The 20,333-nt window shown below is 47.7% G+C and overlaps 1 protein-coding gene across 2 annotated transcripts in view; it reads right to left on the bottom strand.

Annotated features, from left to right (window-relative positions):
* The window catches only part of RFLNA (refilin A), a 29,155-nt gene extending 10,568 nt beyond the window's left edge, over window positions 1-18,587 (bottom strand). For both annotated transcript variants that reach the window (XM_032705363.1, XM_032705364.1), the window contains exons 1-3: window positions 18,061-18,587; window positions 8,910-9,019; window positions 6,745-7,191 (exon numbers count right to left, since the gene is read on the bottom strand). In XM_032705363.1, the coding sequence (XP_032561254.1) occupies window positions 6,858-7,191; window positions 8,910-9,019; window positions 18,061-18,435 (819 nt within the window). In that variant the 5' untranslated portion in view covers window positions 18,436-18,587 and the 3' untranslated portion in view covers window positions 6,745-6,857. The remainder of the gene's footprint in view (window positions 1-6,744; window positions 7,192-8,909; window positions 9,020-18,060) is intronic.
* Window positions 18,588-20,333: the final 1,746 nt, after the last annotated feature.

Below are 20,333 nucleotides of genomic sequence, written 5' to 3'. Positions count from 1 at the left end.
TACACATCAGTCCAGGAATGCTGCTGGTGATTCCTTCGCATTGGAACAGATTCATGACATTTCTGGGGACAATACAACCTCCTGCTGCTTGGCATTGCCTCGGTCTTCCAAAGAGACTTCCGCAGGTCCAGGCAGTGACATTGCCATCTGCTGATGGAGACCAGACACCAAGCCCAAGGTCTTGAATGTGGTAGTTCTAAAGCTGACGATTTGGCAGCAGGGGGACATTTTTACTGCTCCAGTATCAGGTAAGGCTCTTTCTCTGGCAAGTCTTTCCATTATTTGTTGACTGTAAATAGCTGTGGAATGAAATTTGATGAAGGCATCTATTGTTTCCTTACAACTCTGCTTTGCTGAGTGGAATAGGAATCCCAGCATGTGGGTTTTTATTATTATTTAATTTGTAGCTGCCCATTACCAGCAAATTCTTTTAGGTGAGGCTTTTGGTATTTTATACTGAGCATTCTTGCTGTCTGTAAAACCAGCCTAAACCTTTCCTTCTGTTCATAAAGGCATCTACTTTAAATTCAAAGTCCATCCATTATAACTTCAGCACCTTGTAATCCCTCAGAGATATGTGCAATTACTGTCTGAAATATCCCAGGAGCAAAACTAATACCAAGCATCATCTGCTTAAATTTACAACATCCAAATAGCACAGTAAAAGCCACTAGCTTAGGGGTTAGCTCATCTGAGCACACTTGCCAAAACACATATCCTGCATCTAATACTGCTTTTGCTGCTGAGGATTTAGCTGCCACCTCAGGAATCTTCATTGGACAGCATTCACATTTTATGGTTTTATTTAAATAGCAGGAGTGGATGCACATGTCCTTCATCTGGCATTTGGGTATCAGCCAGTGAACTTGCCCAGCCTGCACATCCCCTGCCTTCTTCACATCCTTGTGTTTCCTCAGGTTCTTAGGCATGAGTGTGTCTCCCATCCCTCATCCTAGGAGCAGTTCAGACATGATTTGTGTCAAAATGCTTGGGATGTGGACATGGGCACTTCCCTTGCAGCTGAAGCCTCTTGCATACCATGGCTTTGCTTCTCCTTTCCATTCCTTAGAGTTTAACAGCCATTTTCGTCCAAGCCTATTGACTTCATCCCTATAAATCCAATATGATTTTTCCATAAAGATTAGTGTCAGATTCTCCCTGCAGACATCTTGGGTCTTGGAAGACAGCAGAGCATTCTACTAATAGCTGGCTGGTGAGCCTGAGGCATTTACAGCAATGGGTTTAAAACACACTTTATGGTTTTAGTGCCGATCCAGCCTATCCACTGTCATGACTTGGAAAGTCAGGACAAAGCAGGGGTCCCAGTACTGTACTAGGTTGTGGATACCTGGATATGAAATAAGCATTGTGTTGGTTCTTCCTTCCCTTGAAGGCCATGGAAAAGCTGGGAGAGGAATTGTCTAGATCAAACACACCAAGCTGGGTAGAACAAGATGAAGGAAGAAGAGGGAAATTTAGAGTGAAGAAATGGTAAAACTGGCAACCAGTGAAATCTGGAAGGGTCAAACTGCCTCTGCAGGAAGCAGAGTTCTGCCTCTGCTTTTCAGTTTCCCTGGGCACGTGTGGCAGAGCAGGTTTTATGCATCACAGCACTGACTGTGCCACAGCCACCCGTCCATGGGGTGCTGGGCTGAAACCCACAGAAGGGAGGGACACACCAAAAATACGCCCTTTGGATGGGAAAGGGGCATTAGGTACCAAATAAAGGGACAAGGAAGAGGAAGGAAACTCCAGATACATCAGCATGATGGTTTGAGCATTTTATTATGATATATAAATTTTGTCTTCTTAAATTACTCTCTATGAGTTGAACAGAAAGGGATTATGGTGGAGGGGGGAATATACAAAAATAAAAGGATATTGTGAACTACTGCATCACCACATATACAACAGTAAAGTACTTTACAAGCACTTAGAGAATCAGACTTACAAAAATAAAAATATGACACATCCTTATGCATTTCCACCACTTATATGTTCTCCTTCTCTAACCTTCAGACACCTTTCAACCCCATCCTCAGGTCACAACTTACATGGTAGGATACTTTGCTCATTTTGATGACCATCACAGTATCTGAAAAAGAATTAATGCCTCCCAAGACCTAAAAAATCCAATGGTTATAGGAAAGCTTTAGGGGAGATATTTGGAACAGATCAATTTGTGAGTGATCAGGTGATCCTCAGGGAGCAGAGTTTATCTGGCAGTAGAAATCTGAATATCTCACAATAAGATCCATCATCCCCTATAAAGTATTCCCCCATCTCCCCAGAGGCACAGCTCTGTGCATGTTTGCTTGGCACACACACAGTAAGTACCCTGTAAGCCTGGGGAACACTGATGCTCACAGACTTCAGTGGGACTGAATGACTGTGGCAGAGGATGGATCTGATTTTGTTTCAGCTCTAAAGAAGGCAAGGAATGCCTCTTCCTACAGGAAAAAAGGCAGGTTAAAACTACAGTGGCTAAATATCCTAGCTCGCAGTGTTCACACATAGAACCATTTGCCTCTAGACCAGACTCACACAGTCTTTAGTCTTCAGTTTGCTCTACAAAGTCTTTTGCTCATTAGCCTTCTGTGACCTTTCCTATTTTTTAAGACACACTCAACATAAATAGTAAATAGCATTCACTTCTCTGACCAGCAGCTCACTCAAACACTGCTATCAACACCCAAACCCCATTTCATCATTCTCAGAAATGTTGCACCAAGGGTGCAAATCTGTCTGTATTTCACATTGAGAAAAGTAGAGTTGGCTTAGGAAGAAAAAAAAAAGGAAAAGGCAAAAAATAAAGATAAGCAGTAAACTGTTTTGGTCAAAGTTGTTCTCTGTGGTTTGTGCAAAGTATTCCACAGCTTTTGAAAGTTCAGTATTTAGTCAGGGTTTCCTCTTTTTGGCCCCAAATGTAATGACAGCAACGCGGGCAGACCAGACACCAGCATGCTCTGTTGCATTCAGGGGCAAAAGAATCACAGGAATGAAGGGGGTGAAGGGGAACCCCACACCTTTGGGACAGTGAGTTTCCATATTGAAAAAAATCAATCTTACCCCCAAATCCCCCCAGAAAAGAAAGATGCCTTCTGTGAAAGTTTTTGATCTCAAAAATAACTTTTGATGGACAATAATTCCAAAAGGCAGAGTCTAACTTTACCCATCAGGCTTACAGGACTGTGGGCAACATGTACATCAGGATCCCAGGGAGAAATTGTGCAGCCACAGTCCGAGCTGCTCAAGGAAACTCACCTTTCCGTGGTCTAAATTAATCACTTATATCTTTGAGAAAATATACAGGAATAAAGATCTGTTGGTTGAGATTAATAATGCTCCATTTAAAAGAAAAGCACCTCCCTAGTGGGACTAATCATTCCTTTTAGATGTACAAACATACTACAGGTATGGCACGAGGCACTTCTTGGCTGCTTGCAGCAATTCTTCATTGGCAACACACACACAAAATACAGTTTCTGGTGTTTAAGCAAAACAAAAAAGTCATCACTTTTCCCAGTCATGGTAAGGTGAACTTTGGCTCTTCCACCACTGCCTAACCCAGCCACAGGGATGGGAGCAGCAGGGACAGGGTGGACAGGCAGGGTGGGATCTGTGCCCAGGCAAGGGTGAAGACTTGACCCTCTGTGGTTTCCTTGTCCTCAGGAAAAACAAAGTCCCTTTCCAGAGCCAGCTTTTGCTGAGAAGAAAAGCAGCTTGTGATGGGCCCATGGGAGACACCACGTAAGAAGGTATTTTTCAAAAATTTCTACAGATCTCAGGCAATGTCCCACTTTGGATGTGGTCCAGGGTTGTAGTCCCACCATAGCCACTGTGGCCACACAGCTCAGAATGTGTTCAGCAGCCTAGAAACCCACACTGCTCTCTGTCTTTTTTTCCCCCTAACATGGCAAGACCACAAAAGCTGCTTAAACTCAAAGGAGCAGGAGCATGTTAGGTCATTTCTAGTCTATTTGCAGAGAAAACAAAGCATGAAGCTTCAAAGAGGCCTGGTCTGGGCGTGTGGGACACTCCAGTGCCAAGGATGCAGCTTTCCACTGCACCCTCCTGGGGGTCACATCCACCTGTGAGACTTTGCCTCTGCAGCCCCTGTCCCTGTGTGGTGAAAGTCCAGGCTGAGGTTCAGGTCTCTCTGGTGGATTTGTATTGCCACACTAGTTTTTTGGCTTTTCTTGAATTCTGTTTTTTACTGTTGTGGCCAATATTTAGGAAGCAGAACTAACAGAGAAGGCTGGCAGAAGCCTGCAGCCAGTCATGATAAAAGAGATTTTTTTTCTGGGGAAAACCTGTCCTGCTCAAAGACCAATGTGATCAAAAATTGCAGCTTTGTGCTTGAAGCAAGGGAATAATCAAGCTGTTAACAGGAGCACAACCTGTAATGTGTGGTCAGAACAGGGAGTCTCTGGCATCCCTTTGGCTCTGAGGCCAGCCTGTCTCCATGCTTGCTCAGTGGAGGTGCCTGCAATCTAATCTGTCATCATGCAGGGATCTCCTGGGTGTGAGTGCTGGCCCTGCTTTTGAACCTGGATAACAGTGTTGCTCAGCTTGGAAACCTGCCCCCCTTTGTACAGACTCTCATGGATGTGTGCAATGAGCCCTCCAGAGCCTTCATGTGTACCCAGGAAGGCAGGTGGGTATCTCCCCCAGTCCCAAGGCTCGCTCAGCAACACTTGGAGAACAGGACAGACCTCAGGATGAACTAGCAAGTAAGTGCATCACCAACTTAACTGCACTGGGACCGGGACCATGTTCATCCTCACATCTCCTCCCTGCTGCCTAAGCCAACTCCATGTTTGCTGGTGCCCTGGGGAGAAGGGTTGCTTCAGGCGCAATAATCCCTTCAGAGGCAGACAGTGCTTTTCCAGGCTTTGATGCTGACAGTCAGTGACAGCAAAACCTGACCAATAACAAATATAATCCTTGTTTGTGTTGCTGTAAAGAATTCAACAGTAGGTGGAAGCCTTGGAAATCCTTTGAGAGGTTTCTCCCTACCAAGTGCTAACTCCCAGAGAAGCAGAGTTCATCACTGTCATAACACACATCTTTCAGTGCTAATGATGCTTCGGCTGTCAGGATTTAAGTTTATATATAAAGACTTTATATTTACCTCTGGTGGAAAAACTGTGCTTCATTTTAAACAAGAGAACTCTGTTTCATAAAGGTCACAGTTCTGGTCACATTTACCAGTTGCTTTTTGAAACTTATGGAAAGAGTATCTTTATAAGTCACTATTTAATTTTACTATTTTTTCAAGTTTTTCAGATTTTTTTTTTTTAAATCTCTGTGGGTTTGTGCGTCAACTGTTCTGGGCAATCAGCTACGTCTTGTTGACATCGTTAATAGGCTTTCTGACTTGGCTGCTCAGCTGTGTTCTGAAGTAACTCCATCAGACTCACAGCAAGTCAGGAACAAAATGGAAAGTTTAGAAGAGGGAAAGCTGGAAATTAATTTCCGGAGCTGTGTGGTTATTTTCTAAGTCTGAGCAGCATGCAAGAATTCTTGGTAAGATTTTTGGAGACAATTCTGTGCTATTTTCAAAAGTTATATGTTTGTGGGAATCCAGGCTCTTGCAGATTTTCAGCAAGCTGAAGGGATACCAGGAAATGGGATTCATGAGTGGGGAATGGTTTACCTCAGGATGGCTGTACTGACTCCTGCTCACTCAGTGTTTCTTGGTCCTTTTGCAGAGACAGCTCAGCTGTTTGTGAAGTACCTGTTGAATTGCTACAGCCTGGATGATTTAGAAAGACCTGGACTGATTTAGGCTCTTCAAGCTCTACACAGAAAGTTTGGCTGCTCCTCCACAGTCAGAAAAGCTGTCCATGCCACAAGTATGGAAACCATTGAGAAGGTGAGTTAACCCTGCCCTGGGCTTCTTTTAAGCCAGAGATCATCTTCCTGCCCTATGCTCTTCCCTGCAATAGTGCCATTCCCTGAAACTCAGAAGGGTTGCAAGTGCTTAAAGATCCCTGTAAACTGAGTGTTCAAGGCAGTGAACAGCACAGCACACTTGGACTGACAAAACTTTTGAAAAAGGGCAATGGGCTCCTAAATCACTTGCTCAGTTTTAGAAACTAGCTCCCCACCTATTCAGTTTCCTCAGTCTCCGGTGCTTACTCTCAGCTGGGCTCACAGAAGACGTGGCTGGGTCAGGGCAGGCCCTTCTCCCATCTCCTGACTGTGCTGTGCCTTGCAAGAGCACCAGGCGCCTGTTTTTCTCCTTTTTCTTGGGGTGACAGTCCCCACTGCTCCCAGGAAGTTAGGTCTGAGGTGACTGCGGTGGTGTAATACTGCAGCTCCCTCTCAGATGAGCTGTTGGAGCAAGCTGTGGTGTATTAATAACCAACTCCTCTGCATTTCAGCTCTGAGACCTGGCCTGGTCTATGCCGGGCTGACCAGACGCTGACTCTGCAGTTGGTCTTCCCTTTGCAGAGATCAAAATAGCTCTGAATGTTACAGTGACTCTCACCTATGTGCTAGACGAGACCTACAGAGCTCACTAGGCTCTGTTACGGGTAGCAGGGTCCTTGGTCATCTTGATTTCATCTAAACACAACTCAAAAATAGATATGGTCAGGGAAAAAAAAAAAAACAAACAAAAAACAGAATCGAGATCGTGAACATCAGGAATGTCGCAAAATATAAGCCAGCCTCTCTCACCGATCAAAACCATCCTTGCATGCCCTGCAAGCCTCCTCCCAGCCAGTTCAGCCTCACCCACGACGAGGTGTTCTCCAGCCACTGATGTTCAGTCGCCATCCATGAAGGCCCAGCCAGAGGCCCAGCGAAGGCCGCGGCCTTCCCGGAGGTCGCGCGGTTGCCAGGGCGGATCAGAGGGTCTCGCTGTAGATGACGCACGGGCTGGTTTCCTCACAGAGTTCCAGCTGCACGCTGGAAGCGAACCAACGCTTGGCACAACCCAAGCTGTAGCTGAGGGTGGTCCGGTAAATGTTCTTGGCACGCTTGGGAAAAATGATGGTTGTGCTCTGAAACCTCAGTGGCTTCTGGCGGGGCTCGAAGATCAGCTGGGACTTGTAGTTCCGCCAGGTGCAGTTGGGAGCAGCGATGATTGTCTCGCTGTAGGTGGTGACGGTGGGGATGGGGCCGTAGAAAATGTCGTCCCGGTAATGCTTCTCGGAGTCGTACTTCACCTCGGAATTGCACCTACAGAGGACAGCAAGGTATCAGGAACACAGCCCAGGCAGTAAAGGAGATAAGACAGGCAGGGCTCTGCTCTAACCCTTTGAAGCTGGCAACGTTTATGATCTCTTACTGCACAGACACTGGGGCTGATGCCAACTCTAAAACCCAAAGCAAGGGCCAAAAGAGGACTCCATCCTTCTGGTGAATCTTGGTGGAACCACCCCTTGCTGTGAATCCATCTCAGCATTTCTGCAGTGCATGTGCACAGGGGACCATGGTCCTGCCAGGGCAGAAAACACCTTGGTGCACAGGCTCCAAGCCACCCACTTCTTCCTCTGGTTTCCTCCACAGGCCCCACTGCAACCTCAGCTCAGCCCTGACAGCTACACTGGAGGCAAACACCCTGTAATGGCCTTGTTGAGCTGTCAAGGCTCTGTGTTTGTCTTTTTTCTTTGTAGTGCCTTGCCATCAGAGCACGAAGACACCCAAGCTAGCTAAAATCAGAGTGCTGGGAGATGAGGGGTGAGGTTGTTTGTTGGAGCCTACAGAAAATCCAAGCAATGGTGACAGAGAAGGTAAAGCATTGGCCTACTGCAGGCTATGGCTGCCCAATACCCACGCCACTGGTCTCAAAGAAAGTGACCACCTGAGCAGCCACATGAAGAACCCACAAAACCTGGAATGTCACTACCCTGCCTGTTTTCTGCAGGCATCCATAAGGGATGTAGGGACAGCAGGCCACAGACAGCAGGCCACGTGAAAGGCTTTCCCTAGAATTCCTAGCCACGAGGAACAGCAGGACTTTCACTGGTTTTCTCTGCTCCCCAAACGCTCCTCTAGCAATCAGCAGCCAAGGAATGTGCAGCTCCACGTAAAAAAGATTAAAAGCTGGGTGTGTGCTCGTCATTACCTCCACCCGGAGGGGGGCTGACTGATTGTGCACCGAGTGTAATCTGAGCTGCCGTAATGTATTTTGCACAGCCAGGGTGTAAGCAAGTCATTCAGCACACATAAAACACGACTCAGATGTAATCACCATAAAAACATGCCCGCTGGCAGTTCCTCAGCCAGCAGAGATTTACTGGGGTACATTTCCAGAGAGACGTTGCATAGGTTGAGGGAGGTGGGAATTTGCTTTACAGTCCTCCCACTGTCCCTGCCCCAAGCTGTGTGTAACTGCTCCAGGCTGTTTTCGGAGTACATTCCACACCAGCAAAAGAGGAAAAGAAGAGCAGAGACCAATGTTTATCCACCAGCCCCACAGGAGAGCAAAACATCTCCATCACTGCCTTGAGGGACCATCTCCTCACTAGGAAGAGCTCATTCAGTCTCTATGGACTGGTCTAATGTTGCTTTCTCTGCTGCAAGGGCTAACAAAAACAGGTGCCAATTATAAGGGTGTTGCTTCTTCTCAAGATACAAGTCATCTGGGAACAACAGTATGAAGACTATCAGATTAGTTAGTGGAGCTATTAAGCCCACAGATGGTAATGGTTTTGTCTCATAGCCTTGGAAGGAAAGCTGCCTTCTGTTAAAACCTCCCTCCAGTTCTTGCCTCCTCCCCTCCACCTCTGCTGCTGTCAGTGTCTTTAATTCAGGCTTTACTTTCCCACCTGTCCCTCCCTTCCCATCAAAATAACCATGACTCCCATTCATAAACACATTTTAATTTTTGGCAAAAGAAAAAGCATCAGGAAAAACACAGAAATCCCCACCTACCCACCCAATCCCATCTGTACCTGATTTCCTGCACGGGCTCAGGGCTGACCTCAATGCTTTCTCCAAAAAACACAGGGTGCATTCGAGGCCTTATCTCTGGCATGGACGGGTTCAGGAGCAGGTAAGGCATCTGCAGGAAAGGAGAGCACAGCAAGTGGGACACACTAGATGAGGTTCCTAATGTGCTGGCAGCTGAGCAGCCTGATGTGACACTGTGGACTGCCCTCACCTACCAACACCTCCCAGGTACGTGACTCTGCCCAGATCTCTGGCACTCCATGCTGTGGTATCTGCTCGTTGAAATTTAGCTCTTCTTTTCCTTCTTCCTTTCCTGTTTCTTATAGGAATTGCAATTGTTTGGGGATTTTCTTTAGCCCTGATATTACCTTTACTATTATGAATTAACAAGTCTTACAAACACTTGAAGCGCACCAGAGTGCACTAGATGTGGAAAAGTGCTCCACATCTGACCTAACATAGATACAGGGCTTCAGTCTGCTGATTTAAAGGATATAGGTCTATTTAAGTGAGATGTGTATTTATATTTATATGTGTGTATATGTATGTGTGTGTGTGTGTGTGTGTATGTATATATACATATGTATATATATGTGTGTGTGTATATATATCTCTTACACTGATCCAGCAGAGGAAGTGGGAGACTTGCTGTTGCTGAAGTCTCTGTGCCAAAAATGGCTCTCATGCTCCAAAGGATATTCTAGTTAACCAAGCACATCTGAGGGTGGGGTGAGACACTGGGGCACCTTGTGGCCTCTGCAATGCAGGAAACCAGTTTCAAGCCAGGAGTTTATAATGAATGGAGCTGCTCCAATTCATGACACCAAAAACTGGATTTTTAAGACTAACTGCACCCTGAAGTTACTACTCTGACAAATTGTCACAGTCCAGCCTAAGCTCCTCTGCCCACCACAGAAATGAGTAATCCCAGTTCTCTATACTGAGGTGCTCTTAAACATCAGTTCCCACATATAGAGATCCTGTGTCTGGTGCCTGGACTAAGCCCAGCAGCTAATTAAGCCTAATCCTGCCCTCCTGGAAAAATGTCATTGCACGTTTCAGTCCCTGCCACTACTTCTCTGTCAGCAGATATTTATGACCCACAGGGACATGGGCTTTCTTTAAAGGAGATGCCTGGCAGCCTCTGTGCAGGGTCTCTAGGTGGCTGGAAAGCTCATGGAGTTTTCTACTTTCTACCATACAGAGGCCATATGTGCTACAATCACAGTCACATTTCACCCGTGTAACTCTGCAAGAGCATCTCAGGACTCACAGAATCCACTGACAGTAGCTGAGGACACAGCTCTTGTATTGGCTTGCTCATCCCAGGCCTCTCCCTTCCGGAGGTCCCCAAATGCTCAGCAGAGCATGTCCCCCAAGCTGGTGTTAACTGGCAAAGCCCTGCTGAGTCCACTCAACAGCATCAGCTCCCACTAGCTGAGGTCTGTTTTTCTCTTGTGGCTTGGACTTTCTGCCTCAGGCTAAGTCAAAAAAATGTCACTGCTCCATCTGAATTCACCAAGCCCTTCAATTCTGTGTCCCAAAGCCACAAAGCTGTTTATTCTTTCCATACTGAAATATCCCTGCACTTTACCACTGTGTAAAGTAGTGCTATAAAGTAAAATGGCCAACCTCTCTTTTTCATTGAGTATTTCTGTTCCATTGCCAAAGGAGGACAGTATTTGCAAAGGTAAAATATATGCGCATATGTATATATATATGTATGTATATGTTTACCCTTCCTACCAAACACTGGCCAAAAGGCAAAGTTCACTTCTGGATTGCTTTCAACACTCTTGACAGGGCAGGGCAAGGGGAGCCTTTCTGGTCGTAAATAAAGCTCTTTGCTTCTGAAATGTGAATTGTTTACATCAGACAAGCCTCAATTCACAAGGGTGCAGATATCCAGCTTTTAACAGTCTGCACAAGGCCAGAGCTCTTTCTAACGACATCTTGTATATGAGAAGAGGTTCATTTGGGTGCAGGAGTCAAACACCATGTGGACAGGCACTCATGGGCTTTGTGAACAGCAGGCAGGCTGCCCTTTTGGGGGTTCACCTGCAGAGAGCTGCAGAGTGCTTGAACTGGCAAAGGAAGCCAGGCTGGGGATACGTGTCCCTCCTTTAAAGAAGTGTTTTCAAAGAAGCCGTTTCAGTGCTTCCAGGCAAACAAGTCTTCACACTTCTTGCTAACAAATGCTGACACTAAGTGTGCTCTGAACATCCCCAGGATGTGGGAGGCGAGGTCCTTCCTGTGTCTTAGCTGGCACATTGCTGGAGCAGCTGGCCCCCAGTCTTTGTACAGCACAGACTCCCCAGCCCGCCGTGCCGGGGGTGCCGCTCGGTCAGAGCGTGGGCACCACGGCCAACACGTCTGTGGAAAGCTCAAGTCCCACAGCAGGGAGCAGGAAACAAGAACATGCTGTAGAAACAATACCAGCGTGCACGGAGGAATGGAGGCGCTGGCATGCGTGACTGAAAGTAATCAGAGTCAAAAAGCTGCCACTGAACTTGGTGAGAGCGGGATTAAATCTTCTCCAGGTTAGTTCTGGATGGAGTGGTGATGAGAGTATTTCCATTGTGGGTTATAGTTTACCTTGCTCTGGGTAGGGAAGGGTGACAACAAGCACTTCATAATGCATTTCATATGCTATAAATGAGCACCAACCTCAGAACTGCAGGCTTGGCCTAATTTAGAAAGCTGGAACAACTGCAGACATTGGCAAGCCAAAGCCAGGACTTCTACTGCCCGTCAATACCATTACGGACTCACACTTTTCTTCCACAAGTAGTACCAAGAGTTGCTGCAGGTCAGAAACCTTGAAGTGACCTGGAAGTCTGCACATGGAAGATGTAAATAACTTACTAGGCATGGCCTAAAAATAGAGATCATCTGTAGAACGCTGCAGGGTGCTCAACAAACAGCAACTGATTTGCTTGCACAGCATGAAGGGGTCACTAAACAGTAAGCACAGGTTTTACACAGCAGGGACTGAAAGGCACTTCAGGTGACATTTCGTTTCCCCTCCAGTGATGTTCTGAAATGTCGGCTCCTGCACCTCACATGGAGTTGGGAAGCAAGGAGCAGGGGACGTGAGCTTTCCAAAAGATTTGTCTTTGGGGCTGAAATGTTATATGCTTTGTGCATGTCAAAAGCCAGCTTTTTGGCAAGAGTTTGATACCAGTTCCTTCCAAACTGTTTTAAGGTAAAAACAAAACAAAAATGTTCTGCCTGTCAAAAAAAATATTGATTCAATTCTTTCTTCTTCTGCACAGGAATGGTTGAAAGAAGAGGAGCACTGGACTGCTGCGCTGCCTTGAAAAAATTATGATCCCTGGCTCATTTCTAGCAATCACTCGGTGATCTCCGGACACCTCACAAATAAGGTGGGTTTCTGTACTGTCCAGCACCACAGATGGGCTGGCAGGGAGCAGAGCCTGCTGCCACTACTGGGGGTTATTGATGGTGAAGAGGAGAAGCCCACATCACTTTAGACCAGGCTGTCTACAAGGGATGCACAGCTGAGGTCTGTCTATCCAAGAGTTGCTCTCTTGGAACACTGCAGTAGGAGACCTGATTCATCTGTCCTCGGTAATTGGAGCTGTGCTGGTATTTACCAGACACAGCTCTGCAAAAGCCACCACAACCCTGTCAGGTTGTGCAGGGACATGCCTGGACAGGAGGTAGTCTGGTAGTCCAGGAAGGTTGAGGAGAGGAAAGGAAGGACACTGGAGAGATCAAATAGTGACCTCCATGTGTAGACATTATGTCCTTAAAACAGATCCAAGGTGACTAGTAAGCAGTAAATGTGTTATTATTTTTATTTCCTTTCCAGCACATAATTTGTTTCAACCAACAAAGAGTTACAATATTATTAAAAAGATGAAGTGCTTTCTTGTTCGGCTGCATTTTTCCCTCTGCCTCTTCCTTCTGATGCCTTTCAGACATGTAACGACCTGGGCAGCTAAACTCTGCTTTCTGCAAGTAGCAGATAGATAAACACAGATAAAATTGGTTGCCGAACGGAATTCAACCTACAGCTAAACGACAGCACTGACTGTTCTTTAGCTTTCAAATTCCAGGCAGCAAAGTAACAAAAAGGAAAGGAAATTAATGTGATTTGAAATACATAAACCTCCAAAGCGCTTCCCCAGAGAGCACGAAGAACCAGAACTGACCGACTCCTTTCGCTACGGTCATTATGGGGAAGGCACTAAGATGTGGCATTAGATCTCTAGGGACTGTAAGGGGAAACGGTTTTCCAAGTGTCAGGGCTACAAACAGGATATGGCTTCCCAAATTCCCAGCTCCTAAGTTAGCCAGGGCATAAGCAAATCTCTCACCACATTTTCCCACTATGGTAACATGTCAGGTCCATGAAAATGTCACTTTACTCAGCTGTTATTTACAGCTATAATGAAAGATCTGGCTGAGTTATTTGACACACATCTACATTCTCTGCTCTGGAAGATAAGCAATATTTGTTTAACAGACCATTTATTTTCCCCGTATCTGCACGTATTGCACATTACGAGTAATTTATACTAGAGCCGGATGAGATTATATTGGGAGGTGATAACAGTAAATGCAAACCTCAGGTAGAAGGCAGGGCTTTATTATTTCAAAGAATTACATCTTTCCTGCTTATCTCCCTCTTTTATTTCAAGTGGGAAATGTGTGCTGCTTTGCTTACTGTCCACAGGGTTATGCAGGGACGCAATGGAAATTCAACAGCTAGAAGACATCACCCTAGATGTCTGCCATCACAGCCACATTTTTCAGAGTAGATGATAAGATCCTGATGCCTGTTTCCCTGATCTGCCCAGAAGCGACATCTGTCACAGCCTGCAGATCAGGTGAGGCCTAGAGCCATTCCTCTGCTTCGCAGCTGGCATTGAATCAAGGAGGAAGAGGAGCGAGTGCATGTCCAGAACTTGATGGAGCTGAGGGACAGGGGACAGGCAGGTGGAGTTAACCCTCGCCAGGCAGAGGCCACAGGTGGGGAACTGAAACCACCACCAACCCCTGCCGGAGGAATTCCTGCAGGATCTGGCCCTGTGGGAGTGGTTCAGAAGTGGGTCAAGATGCCAGGCTGCCAACGCCAACCCCTGAGGCAAGCCCTGCTGTGGTGCCAGATGGGTGCCTTGCTTCCCACACAAGCCTGGGGCTTTCCCCAGAGCTGCTAGGACCCACGTGGCCTTGGAGAATCACATCACCTGCCTCGTGCAGGCTGCAAGCTGGCTCAGGTTGGGGTGCTCACGTGTGCTTTCACTGCAGGTGTTGGCAGGTCTGGAAGTTACATATTGCCTGGAAATCCTTCGATGGCCATGTTCCCCACCCAGCCCCTACAAGACAGCCCCCTGTTCTTCCTCGGGCACTTCCAGTGTAGGACAAGATGCTGGCTCTGTGGCCCAAGGGCTCCATTAGTTAGGATGTTAGGAGGAGATGTTCTGGGTTTGTTGGGTTTTTTTTAATATCAGCCTTAAATCCAGCAGGGTTGGCACATGTGTTGACACGAATCCCATTGTTGGGACCATGCCTGTGAAGGCTGTGCCAATGGGCAAGGTCTCCTCTGTGCTTGAGATGAAGCTGAAAACTCCTCCCACCACGAGACTGATTCTGGCACCACACTGTTGTCTAACAAGCTCCTGAATGTAAGTAGAAATTCCCTATATCCCTGCAGCTGATTCACTAGGATATAGTCTCACAGAAGTCAGTGCTCAGTCAGGCAGGTTGAATGCACAAATACTTAAAAGTCTTTCAAAGAAAAGGAACTTGTTGCAGTGACAATAGTTCCCTTCACTGTTGGGAAGGAACACAAAGTCTGCTGCTTCAAGAAGGTACAATTGATAGTTCTGCAGATGAATGTGATCCTGATCTCCCTCAATATCCATTAGGAGTTGTGCTGATGAATGCAAAGCATTTATTTCAACACAGCCTAAAAAACAGTTCTTTTAGCTTAAAACTATATCCCAGGGCAACAACAACAGGGAAAACTCTAAGCAGATCTGGCTACTTTGATGTCATTTCATTCCCTACCCTTTCAGCAACTGCTTCTTTGTGCATATTATTAGAGATTTATTTCATTGTATTTATGTTCCTTTTGGCCCAACTTTATGGGCATAGCCTAGAGAATTCAGTAACCCAAGTCATAAGAATCAATTTAATCATGTTTCAGATTTAAGAGGCAGAACTAGGTAAAAGTCACCTTCTATTTTCCTTAGGATATTTGCACTTAAGCACAAAACACTTGACAAATTCCCTATATGGACTTTATTTGAAGAAATAAAAGCCAATTTCTCCTTCACTGCAAGTAAAATAATAAAAAAAAAAAGTCCCTAAATGGTGTTGAACTTGTGGTATTTATGACTCTGGCCCTAAATTGCCTTTCATATTTTCTTGGATCCCAAAGCTGTTCCCAAATTGGCTGGTTAAATGTGAATAAATGGTGCATTGTCTTTGAAACAAAGTTGTGCTTATTAAAGAGCAGAGAGTTTACTTTTTCAGAGTCACAGTTAATAACACAGAGCAGAGAGAGACAGATTTTAAACACAAGAAAGTCCTCGATAAGGGCATGCAATCTCCTTTCAGTCGGCATGAGCAGAAAAATTCTGTAACATATTTGTGAAGCTGGAGCAAAATAGCTGACTGCAAAATGAACCAAATGGGCTCAGACTGGTGGTTTGATAGTTCTGCAGCAAAGAATAGTATGAAATACTTCCTGCAGATCTGGAATGTTGTTTTCTTCACCTGACAGCAATTTATTGTTACTGTACATACTGGAACTTTGGCCGTTACTGACTGGGTTTCTATAAGGTTTTATAGTATTCTAACACAAAGAGTGCAGGCTGCGTTCTTGGCTCTGTCATGTTTGTAAGCAAAACAAACACTAATATAACAGGCAATTTAAAAAGGCATTTCTTGGTGTGCAAATAGCTGCAATTATTGATTTGCCAATTTTGCATGCTCTGATGAACTGTAGAGGAGTAGAGTTAAACAGAAGCACATTCATGGATTGCATAACTGCTCATAGATCCGCAAGTCCTTGTTAAACAGCAAGATTAAAGCTAATTAGACACTGCAATTTAGAAGTATGAAGCAAGCAACGCTCTTCGTATTTTTCCTGCTTTAATAACAGCTGCGAGCACAGTATTTGCAGGGTGGAATTGAGAAGAAGTGAAACTCTGTACAATCAAATAGAGTGAAAGTTCCTACTTACTTCATTATTTTGCAGTGCACCAAACAGAGTTAAATAAGAGCATAGTCCAGCACCACTCCAAACAATACAGTCCAAGTGATTTCAGTGTTTGAATCCCTGTAACCTTCTGTACCTCATAAAAGCATGAAAATACCCCCAATGTATGGAACCCATACTCTAAGAGTGGGAGCCAAGGGCTACCCTTGCAATGCCATACAAAATTTGGAAGCATCTACAGTGTGAGTTTCTCTGAAATCTGTAAAATGTTGATTTATGATCAAAATAACTGGAAAACCTATTTTTGCCTTACATATATCACAGGAATAACTTTTTTTTCCCCTGTAGGAGTCAAGCACTAAAACTCTCAGTCCTAATAGCCCGTGAGTTGAAATAAATTTTCTCCTGTTCTTTCATCTTCGATATCTAAGGGCTTTCTTGGGTGGAGTGCTGGCCAACTCTCATACTACTGGAACAGAAACTGTCATATCCCTATTACAGAGCTCTGCAGACACCTCCACCCCAGCTGTTCCCTGGTCCAGCAGCCTTCATTCACCTTCCTCCCACATTTTATTTTACAGACACATAGCAACAGCCTGATCCTGCCAAATCAGAGGTGTATGGGTAACTCTTTGTACATAAACAGTCCCATCAAGATGGCACACACGCCCCAGGCATCTGCAGGTAAGGCTCCATATTTGGAACCGTGGCGTGAGTAGGTTTTGAGATTTGATTTTTGCAATAACCCCACTGTAGTCTGGTGAGGAGGAGTCACTGCTCATGGGGAAGGCTTTCGCAGGTTCAGGAGTAAAAGGCAGTTTTTAATAATATGATAAAATAGCCTTAGAACTTGAGAAAGTGCACGAGGGTGTGACAAGTCATTGCAAAATGCTTCTGTGGGGAAGAAGTCTTTGAATTGTCACTGATCCATAGGTAGGTAAATTTTTCTCATAGAAAGATTTGTGCCACAGTTTCTATTCAATGTAGAAGCCAATTAACTGTGTTGAATACACCTACAAACATCTTTTATATATGTTTAAAAAAATTTTAAAGAGCCCTAGGGAAGAACTTTCATCATCCTTTAAAAGCCTCCACCACCATTGCTTATACTCTGAACTTTGTGTTTTAAAAACAGTTTTTATAGCCCAGGGATAGAAATAAACAAATAAAACAGAATAACAGTCATAATAAATTTACCCAAATAGTGGTCCACAGTGAACCACTTCGCTGGCACTGCAGCAGGCTGACCGAAATCTGCTGTGCTCTGCCAGCTGAGCTTACAAACCACTACCCCAGCTCCGCTCGGCCGTCAGAACACGAACCCTTCACTCCACAAAGCCCCGCTCCAGCAAAGGGCGGCAGACACGGCCTGCCCCAGCCCCTGTCCCAACTCCTCGGACACTCATCTGTACCCTGCTCCAGCTAACAGGCAGTTCTGCCTTTCTTTCAGCCAGGGCTCCAGCAAAGGTGGCTACGCGCTTCTCACAAAACAGATGTGGGATGCCAGGATGGCTGGGAGCCAGATGCCCCTGCCTCGGTCCGGATGGATGCAGCTCCAACCTGCACCTACCAGGCAGCGTAGTGTCACTGAGGAGCAATTACACTTGTCTGTTCCGAAGGTAAGGCAGGGGAGCCTGTTTCAGACCTGGGTTTCGCTCCCACAACGTTATTACGAGTTTACCCAGCCAAACTGCCAACACTCTTGTGAGCGTATCCGAAAACCCCGCCTGGCACTGGGCCAAGCCCTGCCTGGCACAGCAGCGGCGGTGCCAACACCGGACTGCAGCTGCCACGGGCAGCCCGAGAGCCCCCGGCCACCAGCGGAGGGGACACGGCCGGGGGTGTCCCGGCAGCGGGCACAGGCGCCCTCCTGCCTGTCCCCCACGCCGGGGCTCGGCCAGCCTTTCCCCCCCGGGGCCCGGAGAGGACAGAGCCCGGCGCCCGGGTCTGGCTCTTACCACTTTGCCGTCCTTGGCCTCTCGCCGGTGCCCCGGGGCCGGGGGGTCCGCACCGCCGCTGCCCCCTGCCCGGCCCTCACCGGGCGACAGCGAGTAGAAGGGGGGGCTGGGGCTGGGGGGCAGCCCCGAGTCCGGGCTGTCCAGCAAGCCTTCCCGGCTCTTCTCCTTCAGGCTCTCGTCCATCCCTTGCAGCTGGAGGTGACCTACCATGTCTGGGGGGCAGCGAGGGGGCCGCGGCGGGAGAAAATCCTCCAGGGCCGCCCGCCGCGGAGGGAGGGAAGGGGAAGGGGAAGGGACGCCGGGGGCCCCCCCCTGAGTCCCGACCGCCGCCACCAGCCCGCTGGAACCCGGTGCTGCGCGGGGCAGCGCCAGCATCGGCCGGACCGGGGTGCCCCGGCCGCCTCCCCTCCACCGGCCCCGGCCCTGCCCGCCCGTCAGGCGCTCCCGGGGAGGGGAAGCCGAAGCCCGATCCCCCCGCCCAGCCCCGCGGGGACGCGGCCGTGTGCGCGGGGCGGCCCCGCCGGCAGGGAGCGCTGGGCGGGACGGGGGACGGGACAGGGACGGGATGGGGACGCGCCGCGCTCCTCCACACGCTGCACCGCCCGCCCGCCGCCTCCCGGCGGCCCATTTATCCGGAGAGGGTGGGAGGGAGCCGGGGAGCGCCCTCCCCTTCCCCCGGCCCCCCAGCTCTGCCCCGGCCACACGTTCTCGGGCGCTTCCCAGGCGCGGAGCGCGTTCGGCGCCTCCCGCCCGCCCTGTCCCTCCTGGGTGTCGGGAGAAGGGCTTCCTCACCCACCCACCTATCCCAACCTATCCTGGGCTGCGGCTTCCCTCCGCTCATTCCCTCACTGCTGTCAGAGTTTTCCCTCACTTATGTCTGATTTTCCTCCCAGTTCTGATTTTCATACTTCTTTCACCCCCACATCCCCAAAGTAGCTTTTCTCTTCAGTGTTGTGGTGTGTGGGCACCAGGGAAGAGACTCTCTCAAGAGCCATCATCTCTCTTTGCTTTGAGGTGGCGAAGGGTGGCTTCACCAAGGCAGCAGGTCACCGTGGCAGTCTTGGTCCCTGTGCCACCATACCCTCGTGGTGGCACTCGTGCCTCCTCCTGCACCTTCACACCTCTTTCTTTGGCTCCACAGCTGCTGGTCTGCTACCAAGGACGTGGCTTCCCCATCCCACCCATTGTGTGTTGGAGACAACCATAAAGGCCATGGGAGAGCATCCCAAATCCCAGCACAGCCTCTAGCCAGGAGGAGCATCATGTGCCAGAGGCACTGCCAGCACTGAGGTGAATGTAGAGTCCATATCAACCCTCAGGGTTTGGGGAAGCAGCAGCAGTTAAACAGGTCAGGCTGGCTGAAGCCAATATGGTCATTTATTGCACAATAACTGGCTGATGCTAATGTTACCTTGTCCACAGCCTTGGTTGTGTTTTTCTCATCATGTTTTCTCTCTACATAGAGTCTAGACTGTGAGAAATCTGGGGCAAGCCCACTCATACAGCTCAGCCTGGTGGAGCTTTATTCATGGCAAATAGGTTTCCATGGGAAACTGTTGCAATACAACTGGCCACCTTCTCTTGATCTGAGTTGGCCCAGCACCCGGTGGAATGAAACTGTGTCTGTTTGTGCTACAAAACCGACAAACACGTTTGTTGTGGCAACTGAGGAAAATTTGAGGGGTCTGGTATCACACCTAGTGGTGAAGGCTTTACATCCAAGCCATGAAAATGGCACAAAGCCCTGGGAGGTTGGGTTGAATGTGAAAGTGCCCACGCTCCATCCTCCTGAGGGAATGGGTCACACTGTAGGGTGGTAAAACTGGATTTGTTTAGACGTAGCCTTGCTCAAGTCAAAAGGAAAGGCCAAGGATGCCCAAATCCACCTTTGACTGAAATGAGGGGCCCTCCTCGGAGTGACTGAAGTGATTTGTATGCACTGAGCTGTGCAGAGGAATGTCACTGATTTGTAAATGTCAAACAGGCACCGAGCAGCCCACACACGAACCTCAGTGAATTTTTACCTCTGACCCCCTCGCCGGCTCCAGCAGCTGCACAGGCTGATTTAGAGCCACTTACTGTAAGGGCTCTAATGTCTCACACAGGCTATGGCTGATCTGAAAATGTCAAAGGGGAGCAAAGGTCAAATTTTCCATAAATTAGTCCCTGGCTTGCTACCTATCACGTAATAGGATTCTCTGGCCAGTTAACGCTGTGAACTCAGGCATTCAGCCCAGCGGTTCCCCTGCAGCCCTGTTCCCCTGCCCCTCTCC

This window comes from Chiroxiphia lanceolata, chromosome 18, assembly GCF_009829145.1.
Source record: "Chiroxiphia lanceolata isolate bChiLan1 chromosome 18, bChiLan1.pri, whole genome shotgun sequence".
NCBI classification, from domain to species: domain Eukaryota; kingdom Metazoa; phylum Chordata; class Aves; order Passeriformes; family Pipridae; genus Chiroxiphia; species Chiroxiphia lanceolata.
Note: the sequence above shows the minus strand (reverse complement) of the source record. Positions and strands in the feature narration are given on the sequence as shown.